General features: G+C 38.8%; 1 protein-coding gene across 17 annotated transcripts in view; it reads left to right on the top strand.

Moving 5' to 3' along the window:
* Positions 1 to 16,117, top strand: part of SETD5 (SET domain containing 5) — a 95,695-nt gene that overhangs the window by 28,805 nt on the left and 50,773 nt on the right. For 3 of the 17 annotated variants that reach the window (XR_012090593.1, XM_038002493.2, XM_038002485.2), the window contains exons 2-10: positions 1,114 to 1,173; positions 5,442 to 5,628; positions 6,446 to 6,670; positions 9,970 to 10,162; positions 10,438 to 10,543; positions 10,870 to 11,078; positions 11,417 to 11,475; positions 12,317 to 12,495; positions 13,431 to 13,469. Coding sequence is in view for 16 of the 17 variants with exons in the window: in XM_038002493.2 (XP_037858421.1) it covers positions 10,071 to 10,162; positions 10,438 to 10,543; positions 10,870 to 11,078; positions 11,417 to 11,475; positions 12,317 to 12,495; positions 13,431 to 13,469 (684 nt within the window). In the remaining variant the exon portion in view is untranslated. Of the gene's footprint in view, positions 1 to 1,113; positions 1,174 to 2,904; positions 3,319 to 5,441; positions 5,629 to 6,445; positions 6,671 to 9,969; positions 10,163 to 10,437; positions 10,544 to 10,569; positions 10,775 to 10,869; positions 11,079 to 11,182; positions 11,224 to 11,416; positions 11,476 to 12,316; positions 12,496 to 13,430; positions 13,470 to 16,117 lie in introns of those variants that run through there. The other 14 variants (XM_038002495.2, XM_007985108.3, XM_038002502.2 and 11 more) reach the window with 13 other exon arrangements.

The following is a 16,117-nucleotide window of genomic DNA, read 5'->3' as shown; positions in this document are numbered from 1 at the left end:
CTGAATCCGAGAACTTACCTAGTGTTCCTGTGGTTTCTGATGGATTGTTGGGGAAATAGTTAATAAGAATTTGAAATTGTGATGCATTTTCCCCATACTATACACTCACATCTATTTCTGTCTTTTCCTCCTTTCCTTTTTTCTTTCTTACTTGCTATTGCTTCTCCCTTGATTTACTTTATTTCTTCCTTCCTTTTACTGTTACTTTGATACTTTTTCTTTCTCTAATTCTGAGTATACTATTTTAAATTGTTTCTAAAAAATAGCTTATTTTCCAGTTTTTTTTAATTAGAAATCATAAAACATCAACGTAAATAAAATGCTTGTGTTCTAATGCTTGGTAACTGGAATCCTATGAACAACTCTTTTCATGTTTATGATATGTTAATCTTTAAGCTGTTAATAACTCTGGCCAGTGTTAAATTTGACTTTTTGGAAAAAACACCAGAGACTTAAAGGATACTGATCATTTTCCCCCCCAAAGTCCTGGATCACCTATTTTACCTTTCTTTTTGGAAGGTAGAAAATTAAGCCCCATTTTTTAAGCATGTTTCCATTTGACCACACATAGAAATGACTCCCTTTTATCATTATTTTTTATAGTAGGACAAGAAACTAGATGATGTGGAATGAAGGGAAAGAAAGGAGTAATAAATATGGACTTGTAATTTAATGGGTGATGATGGGCCCTTGTCTGGCTGGACAGCTATCGGACATCGGGTTAAAGAAAGATCTCTGAATTTGATAACTGTTCAGTGGAGAAGGGAATCACCTCTTAGGAGAGAGAAAAAGAAGGAGTCCCTTGGAAAATGAGAGAGAATTCTAATTTGAAGGAAGGGGAAGAATTAGCCAGTGACAGAAGTATTTACCATTTATGTCAAATAATTTCCTTCCCTACCCTCTCGTTTCTGGCTTTATGGAAAAATAAAAGATTAAAAGGCAAAAAATTCAGTGCTGGATGGACGTAGGGTGGTAAACAAGATAGTATAGATGTAGGATGGTAAGCAAGATAGTATACAGAAACAAAATTGTTAATATAGCTGTAGAATTCCATTCTGTGTGTTGATCAATGTTATTTCTTTCTATACTAATTTGTGTCTCAACTTTTTCTAGGTCTTCAGAACTACTAGCAGATAATTTGGGGGGACTTCATATTCAGAAGTCTATATAAAGGTGACTGACCCAAGTAAATCCTTTTAATTTCTGTTTTATTTTTTGCATTTTAATGACTGCTGGAATCATGTTGTAGTAAATGGTGATTATAATTTACTTGGCAAATATTTCTTGAACTTCTTTATGTGTCAGTTACTGTTGTGGCCATTGGAACTACAGCAGTGGATAAAAATCCCTGTCCTCTTAGAGTTTATATTCTGGTAGGAAAAAACAAATTATAATAAGAAAATACTGCATTTGGATGATCTGTTAAATGTTCCTCAGTTAACATTTTAATAGTGACATTTTACAGAGAGTTACTTAGGGAAGGAACTATTCTTAGGGTAATATTTGAGAAATTTGGGATTATTAACAGAATTTGAATTAAGAAGCCTTATTATTAAAGCATTAGTTAGAATGAGATGGTCATGCTAACCTATTATAGTTGCTTTCATCAGAAGAATGAAGCAGTCATGTTAAACTAGACACGAGGAAAAAGGAATATTTTTTATGAAATAGAAATTTATAGTTACCGACTTAATTTTTTATTTTTTTTTTGAGACGGAGTTTCATTATTGTTGCCCATGTTGAAGTGCAATGGCGTGGTCTCGACTCACTGCAACGTCTGGTTCCTGGGTTCAAGAGATTCTCCTGCCTCAGCCTCCCAAATAGCTGGGATTACTGGCGCCTGCCATCATGCCCGGCTAATTTTTTTGTATTTTTAGTAGAGACTGGGTTTCACTGTGTTAGCCAGGCTGGTCTTAAACTCCTCACCTCAGGTGATCCGCCCACCTCAGCCTCCCAAAGTGTTGGGATTACAGGCGTGAGCCACTGCGCCCGGCTGACTTATTGTTTCTTAAAGTTACTTATCAGCTATCCAAAATAGCTGTGTTGGTGTAGCAATCATTTATTCACTCATTAAGATGTTATCTGAAGGAACTTTTCCATCTTTTCCTTTTAGTATATCTTTTAAAAATTGCTCTAGGAAAAATATCAACTATCATCTTGGGTTTATAACTTGTCTTTTATCTGGAAACTGTACTTTTTTTTTTTTTTTTTTTTTTTTTTGGAGACAGAGTCTCACTTTTGCTCAGGCTGGAGTGCAGTGACCCCGTCTCAGCTCACTGCAATCTCTGCTTCCCAGGTTCAAACGATTCTTGTGCCTCAGCCTCCCAAGTAGCTGGGATCATAGGCATGTGCCAACATGCTCAGCTAATTTTTGTTTTTAGTAGAGATGGGGTTTCACCATTAAACCGTGCATTTTTTAAACGGGTATACAATAGTAATGGCTACAACAAAGGGTTTTTAATGATGTTGAGTACGGTTTTTGGTTTAAGTCTTTTACTGAAAATATAACACAATTCAGATTCCCTTTACTGATCAGGGGAGGTGTGGTGATAATCAGACTTTCTTATGATTATCTGGTCAGACAGTTTTGGGGCTTTTTTAAAAATCTGAATTATACAGTGATACTAATAGAAAGAGTTGTAACCAACAGCCCCCAGTATTTAACTGTGTCTTTTGGGTTTACTTGATGAGTGTTCTTGTTTTATCATTTACAGATTTTACTTCAGTTTCCCAAAGGCTTAGAAGATGTACTGCCAAGGTCTCTGTTTGGATATACTGTTAGGGAAAGGAAACATACATGTGTAAGACTGGCCTAAAGGCAAAAAATGTTTTCTTTTTTCTTTTTTTCTTTTTTTTTTTTTTTTTTTTTTGGCGACAGGGTCTCACTTTGTTGCCCGGGCTGAGTGCACTGGCATGATCTCAGCTCACTGCAACCTCCACCTTCCAGGCTCAAGCAATCCTCCCACCTCAGCCTCCTGAGTGGCTGGGGCTACAAGTGCATGCCACCACACCAGATATTTTTTTTTTTTTTTGAGATGGGGTCTCACTCTGACATGCAAGCTGGAGTGCAGTGGTGTGATCTCACCTCACTGCAACCTCCCCCTCCTGGGTTCAAGTGATTCTCCTGCCCCAGCCTCCTCAGTATCTGGGATTGCTGGTGTGCACCACTACAGCTAATTTTTGTGTTTTTAGTAGCGAAGGGGTTTCACCACATTGGCCAGGCTGGTCTCGAATTCCTGACCTCAGGTGATCCACCCACCTTGGCCTCCCAAAATGCTGGGATTACAGATATCAGCCACCGCACCTGGCCCACACCAGGTAATTTTTGTATTTTTAGTAGAGACAGGATCTCACCATGTTTCCCAGGCTGGTCTCCAACTCCCAAGCTCAAGCAATCCACCTGCCTCAGCCTCTCAAAGTGCTGGAATGACAGGAATGAGCCACTTCGCCTGGCCCAGTCATTTGCCAGCCCAGCTATATGTCACCTCCAATTGGGTATAGGAACAGGCGTATTATCATACCCAGAGGTCTCACTTCATCATCCAGGCTGGAGTGCAGTGCATGATTATGGCTCACCGCAGCCTCTACCTCCTGTGCTCAGGTGATCCTCCCACCTCAGCTCCCAAGTAGCTGGGACCACAGGCGCACATCACCATGACTGGCTGATTTTTATTTTTTTGCTATTTTTGTAGAGATGGGGTCTCACTATGTTGCCTCAGCTGGTCTCAAATTCCTGGGCTCAAGTGATCCACCTCGGCCTCCTGAAGTGTTGGGATTACAGTTGTGAACCACTGCACCCAGCCCACAATTTTTTTTTATTTGCATTAATCTTTGTATATCAAAGTAAGATTGGAGCATCTCAGACCATCTATCATTTAAAATTTACATTAACCGGCCAGGCACGGTGGCTCACACCTATAATCCTAGCACTTTGGGAGGCTGAGATGTGGGTGGATCACCCGAGGTCTGGAGTTCGAGAATGCCTGGCCAACATAGTGAAACTTTGTCTCTACTAAACATACAAAAATTAGCCAGACATGGTGGCGGGCACCTGTAGTCTCAGCTACTTGAGAAGCTGAGGCAGGAAAATCTCTTGAAACCGGGAGGCAGAGGTTGCAATGAGCCAAGATTGCACCATTACACTTCAGTCTGGGCAACAAAAGTGAAACTGTCTCAAAAAATAAAAATAAAATTTACATTAACCCTCTAGGTTGATTCAGTCGGTATCATGTACTTTAAATTCCTTTAGCTTTTTTAGTATTAATAATGGTTCTAATGTCTTATTATGAATCAGTGCATCAGTCATGACTTTGTAGTCTTTTTTGCAACAGTCCTTGTTAAACATGGGTCTTTGACATTCACATTGACTTTATTCCCCCTACATAAAATACTTTTTTGTTTCATCTTTTTGATGTTTTTTTACACTACTGTAAAACTACTAATGTAAAGTCACACAAAGAACACTTGTTTCCCTCTGCACCATACCTCCAAATCTCTTAATCTATTTTTGCTTTTTTTCTACTTCAGTGATTTCTGAGTCTTTCTGTTCCCAAATTTCACTGGTTTATGGTCACCATGTCAAGCTATCCTCATTGCTTTTTCATACACAGTTCTTTAGTCTTTATCATGAAACTGTACTCTTCGTGATTTCAGGATTTTTTTCGTTGTTTTTAAAAAACAATTGACTTTTTTAGAGCAGTTTTAGGTTCACAGGAAAATTCATCAGGAGATACAGAGATTTCCCATACACCCTCTGCACCCACGCATGCACAGCCTCCTCCTGGTTTATATTTTTGTTCATATCTAGCAGCATATTATTACCCCACAAATAAAGTTGCTAAGATGATTGCATCTTCTCCCAAAATTATAGTTAAGATGATTTAAAAGAAGGAAGAAAGTGTTCAGTGACAAAAGAAGGCAGTAAGAAACAGCTGTTTCCAATCAAGTATAAACAACCAATTGATCTCTTTTAATTTGGAAGAAATAACATTATTGACTGCTTGTGAAACTGCATTTATTTGTGGCCTAGGGAAAAAAATGAAGATCTTGAATTTTTAAAGAGTTTAGGTAAACTAGGATATTTCTAATAACCATCCTTTATCTTAAAACTTGTTTGCTAGATCCTAGACTGCCAGAAAATTTTGTTTGGGCAGTTTTAGAATGGGGAGAAAGCATTGGTTAGTGAGATGGGCAGACTCTTCCTTTCCCTTCAACTGAAAAGGAAAAAAAAAGTAAGCATAACTTTTTGCCCCCTACTTTGTGAAACATTAATGAAATGCATGGTAAACATGGGACACTGTGGCTGTATTTATTTTATAATTATCCCTTACAAGCCTTGTTCAAGAATGCAGAAAAATATTCAGTAGCGTTTAAGATAAACTTAAAGAACTATCTGATAACTAGGTATTTATTTTACTAGATATTTTCCTTTTCTATTGTAGGATTCCTCATGTCCATAACATGTTGGATGATGCTCTGCAGCTCACCCCCACTCTCAGAGTGGTCAGTCTCCATTAATTGGACCTCGTGATTTCCAATCTCTGCTGTGTTGGACGTCATGAGCATTGCAATCCCTCTGGGAGTCACCACACCAGATACATCCTACTCAGATATGGCTGCTGGATCAGAGTAAGTGCTACTTTCTAGGTCGTAGGTAAATTACCAGTCTGTGGAGACAACTTTCTTATGGATAGCTAATAAGATAATATGTAGTATTTTCTTAACCAGATCCTGTCCCACTAAAATTAACATTAGACCTTTCCCTTTACCCCTATTGAAGCTGGAGGAAAAAAGGAATTAGAAGGGAAGGAAGAGTTTTCAGAGGGGTATTTCTGGGCAAATAATTAATAGAACCAAAGTTGCAAAGTAGGAATTCATTTTCATTTATTTTAATGGGTGGGGAAAATTAGAATAAAGTAGGTATTACTACCTGCTTCTGTAGAGTTAATGATTATTCTGATGGAGGGAGATAAGGTGTTCTTTCCAACTGATTTTCCTTGAAGTCCTCTTCCTATGTACTTCCCATTGTTCTAGAGTAAAGGGGTCGAAACTATATGGGCAGGTTGCCTAGACCTTCTGACATCTGGGGTAGAAAACATGGAGAGCAGTGTCATCTGTTTATTTTTATAATATTCATTGCCTAGAAAGAGGACCTTCAAAATCAGTGGTACCAAACTTTCTTTTCAGCTAAGAGCAGCTTTAGGAATTCAGAGTTTGTCCAAAGGCCCAATCCCTAAAATTATACTCTCAATTCTTGAAGAATGTAAATGCCAAATGACAATGAAGGTAGGCCTTCATTATACAACTTTTATATATATTATTCACAGTTTTTAAATTTTTAGTCTTTTGTATCCCTTCTCTTTTAAGTTGTCCAAGATTCCCCCTGCTCACAGATTCCCCCTGTTGTCCTTTTACCTCCCTTGTACCCAATCTTCCTTGCTTACAGAAAGGAAGTGGAAGCCCCCTACCTTTCAAGACGAAGTGGCACTACACCAGGATGTGAAAGTCCAGCGAAAGAGACCCAAGGGGCCTAGGGGGCAGCACACCCCCAGAAGCCAAGTCTATTCCAGGCAGTACCAGGGATTAGGGTCTGGGCTGGAAAAATCCTGGTGTTTTGAATATGTTCAGGTCCAGTTCAGACTCTTGATCCCACAGCCACTTCTTGAGTGAGGTGGGTGTTGCTCTAATTCCCCTGTTTCTCTTGCCATTTTCACAGTCCCCGGGGATGCGTCCCCCTTCAGCAAAGCAAAGCAACTGTACCAGATTTCTGGGTTGAATGGCAACCCTGATTAATAGTGATTTTCTTCCTTAAAACAATATTATTAAAGATTGTGTATATTTCTTCATAAAGCCACCTAATATAACTTACCTGTTGACTGAGTTCCTTAAAGAGGAAGACTTAAAGCTACCCTGAGAAAGAGTATATAATATTCTGGGGTAGTCTAAAATGGAAAGCAGCGTTTGGGCTTTTTCCCATATAAAAAGGAGAAAGGAGGGTTGGGAGTGGGGAAGGGTTGATTTTGTTTCTTCTAGAGCTTTTTTCTTCTTTTGTTTTTTTTGTTTTGGTTTGGTTTGGGTTTTTTCGCATGCAAAAGGTATTTAGTTATATCAGTAACTGAGACTTACCATTTTACAACTCTTTCCCCAAATAAAGTACTTAAAACTCTTGCTGCATTAGTAGGTAGCCCAGTTGTATTGTGTTTATAGGTTTTTATAAAGTCGGCTACTAACCTGGTGCTATGTAGATTGTCTAACTATGTAGATAGATAGCATTAACATTTGTGAGAAATTTCAACAAAGAGGTTAAACCAGTAAGTTTGGAATTAGTAGATAAAAGACCCAGAGCAGTTATTAATCTTACAATTGGTGTTTTCCCCAAAGTATAGACATGACTGCCTGCAAATACTGCTAGGGAGTCCAGGAGTAATTTCAGAAATAAAAATACTTCTGGTCTACAAATGTGACTGCACTGTCTCTGTTAACACCAGCGTATTCTAGGATTTCCTGAAACATTTTAATTCATGATCTCCAGACAGATTTCTGATACTGTAGTCATAACTGGCTACATAGTTACACATTTCTACAAAGGGAAAGAATGTCAATGACTAGCTACGTACCATTCTGTTAAATTATTAATGTTTATTAATGTTTCATCGTGCCTATTTCACTGTCCTGGGCACTTTAAGATTAAACCTGGTATTAAGTGCAGCATACTCCACTAGACCTAGACTTCATAGGATTTTAAATCCGATGGCAACTATATGCAATATGCATTTATTTTTGTGTGTGTTTGTAGGAAATTTTGTAGATGTAACAAGTGAAGCAAAGATTTTTCTGAATTTCCAATTCTGCCATTACAGAATTTCAGGCATTTTCCAAGAAATGGCATGATAGCAACTGGGTTGCATGTTGTACTTAGAACACAGTTGATGGAGTATATCTGTTGTGAGCCTGGTTTCTGTGTATGTGTCCAATTCAGTGATAGGAGAAGAAAGGCTGTAATTAGATTTGCATAAAGTATTTGCCTGCTAAAGAGATGTAATTCCATTCCAAATTTTTAATTCATATTTTTAAATATAAAAACTAGTATATATATCAAGGAATGTTTTAGGAAATCTTATAGTTACCTGTCAATGTCTAACTATGTATTTAATCAATAACCAATATGGAAATTGCAGAGTTTCTTCATCAGAAGAGTTTAAATTTTAGATTTGGCATGCACAGCAATATATTCAATGCTGTGCTTAACTAGAAAGTATTGTGCAATACGATGGCCTTTTAACCTCCACAATATACATTTTATTTTTATTCCCTAGACTTGCACATGAAGTGCATATGTTCATATTTACCCGTTTGGAGATGGGTAAGATACAACCAGCATAGCTCCATCTCCATGGCCATCTTTGATTTCATGCAACTTTCCTTTTTCCTGTCCCCACCCCCCAAAAAAAATCCATTCCTAATAAACAGCTATCATGTTTCACTCCATGTGTTCAGTGGTACAAAATCTATATAAAATATATACAGCTTTTGGAATACTTGTTTAATAATGTACCTAGTAAATTAACAATGTTGTATAAATTTATTACTTTCTTTTAACTGTCCATCATAGAAACTAAATTATACCTTCATTTTATTATTGCTTGTCTGCCTTTGGTTTCATTTAGGAAACCCCACCTGTTTCCTAATACTCAGAGATGATTGCCTCTCAGTGAGCCATGTTCAGATCATCTTTTTCTCAAGAATACTGACCTGCATTCTTGATGTACCCCTCCCCCTGTTCCCATTTTGCAGACACTTTTAAGTAATAAAATGCATGCACCTCACTAACAGAGAATACTTTCCTCTGTCTAAAGTTCTTCTTCACCTAGAAATTTCCTTTGCTGTTATTAATAAGATCCCTTCTCACAGTTTTGGAGCATATAACTGGGTGAGTTGGATACACATCTCAGAATTTTCTTTGATCCCTCACTTCTCAATTGACATTGCACCACATTGAACTGCACACTTATTCCTGCCATACTATATATTGTATATCTCTAAGCAGGAAAAAATGTCTGTTATTTCAAGCAAACAATATGCATTATTTGACTCCCTGAAAGACCCGTTAATCTCTAAGTTTGTGTTATACCAATCATCTGAGTTTCTAATTTGTGAATCTGTGTTCTAATTAATATAAATTACAAATTACTATTCTATTCTGCAAAGCTGTACAAACTTTATATTTTTGAATTATCCTTCAGTATTCCCTAAAACCTAACCAGGTAACAATCAAAGTTGAAGTTCTTGCTTCCCATAAACCTGAATTTTATCCTTTGCCATCAAAGCCTTTTTATTGTAAAGGCTTATGTTAATTTTCTAAATTTGAATACATGTATAATTCTACAATAATACATTGTGCTTGAATAGTTTATTTTCTACTCACAAAGGGTACAAAAAGATACTAAACCAAGCTTCTCACTAAGCCTGGTTAATAAAGGTCTCAAATAATTTTCTTTAAAGGACTAAATGTCATCCTTGTTTCTGTAGCGGAAAGAGCATAGACTTTGGAGTCAGACAGACTTTGTTTCAAATCTTAGCTGTGTCAATATGTAACCTTGGGGAAGTCATGTAATCTCACCACCACATCTTCCCCCTCTGTAAAAATGGGGTATATACCATGTTTAGTGGTTGCTGAAATTGAATTAATAGATATATCAAGCACCTAACAAATAATGGGCAGTTCACAATGGTGGCCATTACTGTTGTTATTATTTGTCACTAGACTAACATAACTTTCCAGTTTAGTTTTTATTTTGAAGTTCTATGGTATTATCATGCAGCTGATAAATAATTTTGTCCTTAATATGCTTGCATGTCATTGGTGGATGAGAAATTATTACTCTAATATTTGAAAGGTGTTGGGGGTTCGTCAAGATGAGAGGTATGATAAATATAAGATGCCATTGTTTTTACCTGTACTTTCTTCAGGGTATCCTGTCTTGGTAGTGAATGGAAGAGGGCCTGGTCCCTGGGGCAGTGCAGAAGGCACTTTCATCATCTCACTCACTGCAAATGTCATGTGAGGTTTCATGGAAGTATTAAGAGATCCAATTAAGAAGAATAGTTCTGAGTCTAAACCAGCCCAGAGTGGCTTCTCTAGGGGAAACTCCCCGCTCAGCTGGTACGTTTGTGTTTGTCATTAGGGACACCTTGTATCTCAGGTGCCTGCCTTCAGACATCTGCCTGTACTGGCTTCACACAAATCCACATTTAATAACACTCCTACTGTTATTTATAGGCTTAGTTATGTTAATAAGATTGTTTCACTGAGTTCTTTCTCTTATCCTAGTGGCTAGTGGTTGTGGAAAGAGGAGGGGTTAGAATGGGAAATGAAGTGTTAGTTTAAGGGAAGATTAGGTGTTATGCTATCATGCATTGCTTTTCGCCTTTGTGCAGCCCTGAATCTGTGGAGGCTAGTCCAGCAGTTAATGAGAAGAGCGTGTATTCCACTCATAATTATGGGACCACTCAGAGGCATGGGTGTCGAGGACTGCCTTATGCTGTGAGTATGCATTTGTTTCTCTCCAGAACAGTGATCTTCCTGGAGTGTAATCCATTCTTATACATTGTGACTTTCTTGAAATGTTTATATGCAGCATGACGAAGTTGCCCCTTTTGCACTTCCCTGACTCCAGCGGACGTCTAGCCCTGCATCATTGTTCTTGTTTTTATGTCCCAGTTGACCTTGGCATTTTGTTTTATCACTTTCCTGGTTGAAGCCAAAAAACGAAGGGTACTACTTTCTTCTTTCTTTCCATATGTACCATACTTTAGGGGAGAGAGGGGCCAGTGTTTGGACACTGTTGATTTAAAAAATCTTATTTTCAGGATCATAATTACGGAGCCCCTCCTCCTCCGACACCTCCTGCTTCTCCCCCTGTCCAGACGATCATCCCTCGTTCTGACCTGAATGGCCTGCCGTCGCCCGTAGAGGAACGCTGTGGAGACAGCCCGAACTCTGAAGGAGAGACTGTACCTACCTGGTGTCCTTGTGGTCTTTCTCAGGATGGCTTCCTTCTCAACTGTGACAAGTGCAGGTAAGATCCTGTTCCATCTAAATTTAAGTCTGGGTTGCTGGGATTAGGGTTTCTTACAAGTAGGGAAAAGCTCAAAGTATTCTTTCTTGTGTTTGTTAATGTAGATGATTCCTTAGTGCTCCTTGGCTCGAATTCTCTGCACTAGGTGAGAATTGCTGACAACAAGGAATGAGAGATTGATGTTAAAGCTATTGAATTTGATATGAAATTTAATGTCCTGGAAACATTTGGTAGGTGGGAGGGAGGGGGTAGCATATGCAGAGACACTTCGCCCATGTGTGCTATGATGTGATGCATGCTGTTGAAAGGACTACTTTAAGTTTATTTTCCCTCTTTAGGGGAATGAGCAGGGGGAAGGTTATTAGACTTCATCGGCGGAAGCAGGACAACATATCAGGTGAGCGGAAGATGGATTAGGTCCACAGTTTGACATATAAATATTCTGTGATCTGAATGTTCATTTTAAGAACCCCTCTTGGCTGGGTGCAATTGCTCACGCCTGTAATCCCAGCACTTTGGGAGGCCAAAGCGGGTGGATCACCTGAGGTCGGGAGTTTGAGACCAGCCTGACCAACATGGAGAAACCCCATCTCTACTAAAAATCCAAAATAGCCAGATGTGGTGGCGCATGCCTGTAATCCCAGCTACTCAGGAGGCTGAGGCAGGAGAATCGCTTGAACCCGGGAGGCGGAGGTTGCCATGAGCCGAGATTGCGCCATTGCACTCCAGCCTAAGCAACAAGAGCAAAACTCCGTCTCAAAAAAAAAAAAAAAAAAAGACCCCTCTTATAAGTTCCTATGGTCCCCCAGTCAGCTCTTTTCACAGAAAGAGATAGAAGTCCTCTCAAGACCACTGTATAGTTCTCTCATTGTAAACGAAATGTATTGGGAACATTTTAGCCCTGTAGCAAAGTATTCCTAATGAACACCAAAAACATGGATCCCTCTTTTAAAAATTAGCCAGTCTCAAATTGTTATAGATTGAGTCAGTGAAGCTTAGAGACTGAATACAAGGGGAGAAATAGATACCATGAGGAATAGGGTTTATACGCTTAATGCCAATGACATAGAATCTTGTTTTCATAAGGAAGATGGGTACTTAACGTTGCTTTACAGATGATGAGAGTTAATAATGTAAGTAATGACTTACTGCATGTGGTGCACACCTAAAACAATAAGCTACTTCTAATGTACTTTTGAGGCTATTAGTACCTGAACTAATAAATCATCGTTTTTCAGGTGGGGATAGCAGTGCAACAGAAAGCTGGGATGAGGAGCTTTCTCCTTCCACTGTGTTGTATACAGCAACACAGCACACACCTACAAGCATCACCTTAACTGTTAGAAGAACCAAACCCAAGAAGCGGAAAAAGAGTCCAGAAAAGGGTCGTGCAGCACCAAAGACGAAGAAAATCAAGGTATGTAGGGTAAAAATAAATAGAAGTGTCTGAAATAGCTCAAATTTTGGAGCAAGAATGCACCAGAATTCTTTTAAGAAGTTTGATCCAGGTATTTGAAGGGCCACTTTTGTTCTACTTGCAAAAATCAGCTAATCTGTGTTATATACATGTAGACCAACCTCTCTTCTGCCACACCATATCATCACCACTGGCTCAAAGTTTCTTCTACTCCAGCCCCCATCCCAGGTATGAAATTCCAGCCCTACCTGGCACAAGCCCATATGTGTTGCAGCCTCAAGTCTAGGCTTCCACTATCCTTACAGTATCTCCCCACCTTTCAACCCCAAAGTACAGTCTGAAATTCTTGTCCTGGTTACATGCCTCATGTCTTTGGGTTGATTGTTTTTCCTTGTTTCAAAAAAAATAAAAATCAGGAAACATCTCTTGAATGCTCTAGGCTTCCTCAGTGTCATGGTCACTTTCCTGTATTCTCAGCTAAAAAGTCTCCGGGAGAAACTTCCTCTGGTTTGTGTTCTTTCTTCCCCATCACAGCAACTTTGTTGCTTCTAGGTGACTTGTTCACCCCTTGTTAAGGGGATTGGTCTTTGTTTCCTTCTTAGTTGCAAAACTGGTAAATCTGCAACTTTAAAGTTTTTTTATTTACTTTTTCTCTTAGTATCAGAAGTGCATATAGGATTTAAGAGACGCATGCTCTTCCCTGTTAATTACCTAGCTTCACAGTAGAAAGTATTAAAATTAGTCTCAGAGTTCATTGGCCTTGAGCTACCCCTATTCTTGATAATAGTTTGGGGAATTCCATTGTATTTTTTACCTAGAGAAACGGGGACAGAATAGAACACTAGTTTGTGCCTTAGTTTTAGTCTCAGATAGGTATAACTGTCATTCTTGGTACCAAGTTTTGTTTGTTCTACTTGTTTTCCTCCTTGGGATAGGCATTTCGAGAGGGATCCCGGAAGTCCTTGCGGATGAAGGTAAGGGGTAATCTTCGCTGATGCTGTGTTTTACTTCACTGTGATCTTGCATTTTGGTCAGCTTCTTTCTTGACATTGATGGTCTGGGAATCTTGGAGTCTGCTTTTCATTAGTTTGTAGTTGTTGCCATTCAGTTTTCATAGAGCTTTTCTCCAAAGTAGATTTTCTTGGCCATTTTCTGAAATATTTTCCCTTTCTGTAATCAGCCTTCATTGATTGGTTTTTCATGCATTGCTTTTGTAGGGGGTAAGTGACATTTTTCCAAACAACATGAGGCTGGTATATTCTGTCACTGTGATTGAACTCAACCTTAGGAGTGGAGTTTTCTGGTAATGATACAGGATCTCTTGTGCATCTACCCTAGCACTGTGTGGGCTTTAATTGCAGAAAGCTTGTATTACTGATAAGAATTACTGTTTTCTCTTAGCATATCTGTTTGGTGGAAAAGACTTAGATAATGCTAGCGTGTTTCTTAAGATATCAAATAAAAGAGTTTATGAGGTATGACTTTGTAAAGAACTTGGAGAATAGAGCAATTATGTGGAATGGTTTAAAAGAACTGTTAGGTGCTGGTTGATTAAAAACAGTTTGCCAAAAGGAGATTTGATTATGCTGTCTGGTATCCTCCTTTACCTATGTGTGTGTATATATATATATAGGAGGAAAACATACCTCCCAAATTATTACTGAGGGCTTCAAAGCATTTAATTAGAATTAAATTCGAGTTTATAAGTATTCATATTCTTAAATGATACAAAAGCAGGCTCTTTCCTATTGAGAGTTATAGGACATAAACATTAAAATCTTTTGTAAGGCCAGGCTCAGTGGCTCACACCTGTAATCCTAGCACTTTGGAAGACCAAGGCAAGTTGATCACCTGAGGTCAGGAATTCAAGACCAGCTCAGCCAACATGGTGAAACCCCATCTCTACTAAAAATATCAAAATTAGCCAGGCATGGTGGCAGGCACCTGTAGTCCCAGCTACTTGGGAGGCTGAGGCAGGAGAATCACTTGAACCCAGGAGGCGGCGGTTGTAGTGAGCCGAGATCACGCCACTCCAGCCTGGGCAACAGAGCAAGACTCCATCTCAAAAAAAAAAAATTCAGTAAGGATAAGCTTTTTTAGGATTGCTTTATGTGCGGCACCAATGTGACTGGTGTTAGCAAAGATTACAGGTAGCACTTTACCTAAAGTTCGAAGACCTCACTTAATATCTATAAACAGACTTGCACGTACCTGTGAAAGTGTTGGGAGAGCATCAGAGGCCTGGCATCAGAGGCCTGGGATGTGTCTTGGAAGACAAATTAATCATTTCTTTGCTGGATCTGTCTCCTGCAAGTGGTCAAGTTTGCTTTAGCTGCCCCTTTATTTTTGTCTCATTTGCTTAGAGAGGGGCCTTTTAAATAGACTTTGGAGGCGGATAATAGCCCTAATCCCAGCTACTAAATGCTTTTCTCTCATCAAGCAACTATCATAACTCATCTCCAGAAGCTCAAAACCTTTTGAAAGCTATAGACTGGCTCTACCAGAAAACTGCACATAAACCCCATATTTTGCTTTCAGTTTTGGGAGGTTGACAGCCTCATAGGTGTGTTAAAATTTAGACAGAAAAAAACAACAATTACTAGTCATTTTAAGTCTTTTAATTCTAAGTTGAGTTATAAATTTTATGCTCAGAATTACTAGTTTAAAACTCCTCCAGTGATCCAGGTGGGAGCTGTAAGAATTAGAAAAAAAAAAATCATTTGGATTTTTAATCCCAGTGTCAAGAGCAGCTTCCCTACTGAAGACTTAATTGTAAATCAAGGTTTCTCAGTCTTGACACTGCTGACAGTTTGGACCAAATCTGTGTTGTGGAAGGGACTGTTCTGTGCTTTCAAGATGTGAACAGAATCCCTGGTGTCTACCCACTAGATGCCGGTAACACTCATACACTCAGTTGAGATTATCAAAAATGTCTTCAGATATTACCAAATGTCACCTGGGTGCAAAATTTCCCTCAATTGAGAACCACTGCTCTAAACCCAGCTGAGGTAGAGTCTCTAATGCCTTGAAGGATGGAACAGCAGAGTAAACACACAGTGAGATTAGTAAACAATGGCAAATACTGTGACAGAGGCCTCCAGAATACAGTACACTTACCAAGTCATAAGTTTAATGATTGCTACTTAAAGCTGGGAATATTGTTTGAACACTGCCAATCCCCCAGTCTGTAAGCTCCGTTAAGCCTAAGGTTTTGCGCTATTCTTTTGCATAACTGCTACTGATGTCAAGCAGGTGATACTCTGATTGTCAGTATGTTGGTCTTAGGTGTTTCTTTAGATCCCTCTGTTTATTTTTCAGTCTTTTGGACTCTAGTAAGAAATGTGGAAACAATAGTGATTTTTTTTTTTCTTCCATACTCCTGTTCCTTGCAGAAAGGATAGTAGACAATAATCAGTCAGCAGCAGTGATGCAAAAGTGGCAAAAGAAAGTGTGATGATAAGCATCCGTGTTTTCTGTGCCATTCATGGAAAGTATATTTAATTTTGTTGTGCCTGTTTGCAAGTTTAATGTGGACATGGATTTTCAAGTAGCTTTGGTACTACAGTGTCTTTTCCTTCTAATCATCACTAGCATGATATCATTACTGTCAGTGTTTGTTTTG

Source organism: Chlorocebus sabaeus, chromosome 22 (genome assembly GCF_047675955.1).
Source record: "Chlorocebus sabaeus isolate Y175 chromosome 22, mChlSab1.0.hap1, whole genome shotgun sequence".
NCBI classification, from domain to species: domain Eukaryota; kingdom Metazoa; phylum Chordata; class Mammalia; order Primates; family Cercopithecidae; genus Chlorocebus; species Chlorocebus sabaeus.
This window is presented reverse-complemented; position numbering and strand designations above follow the sequence as displayed.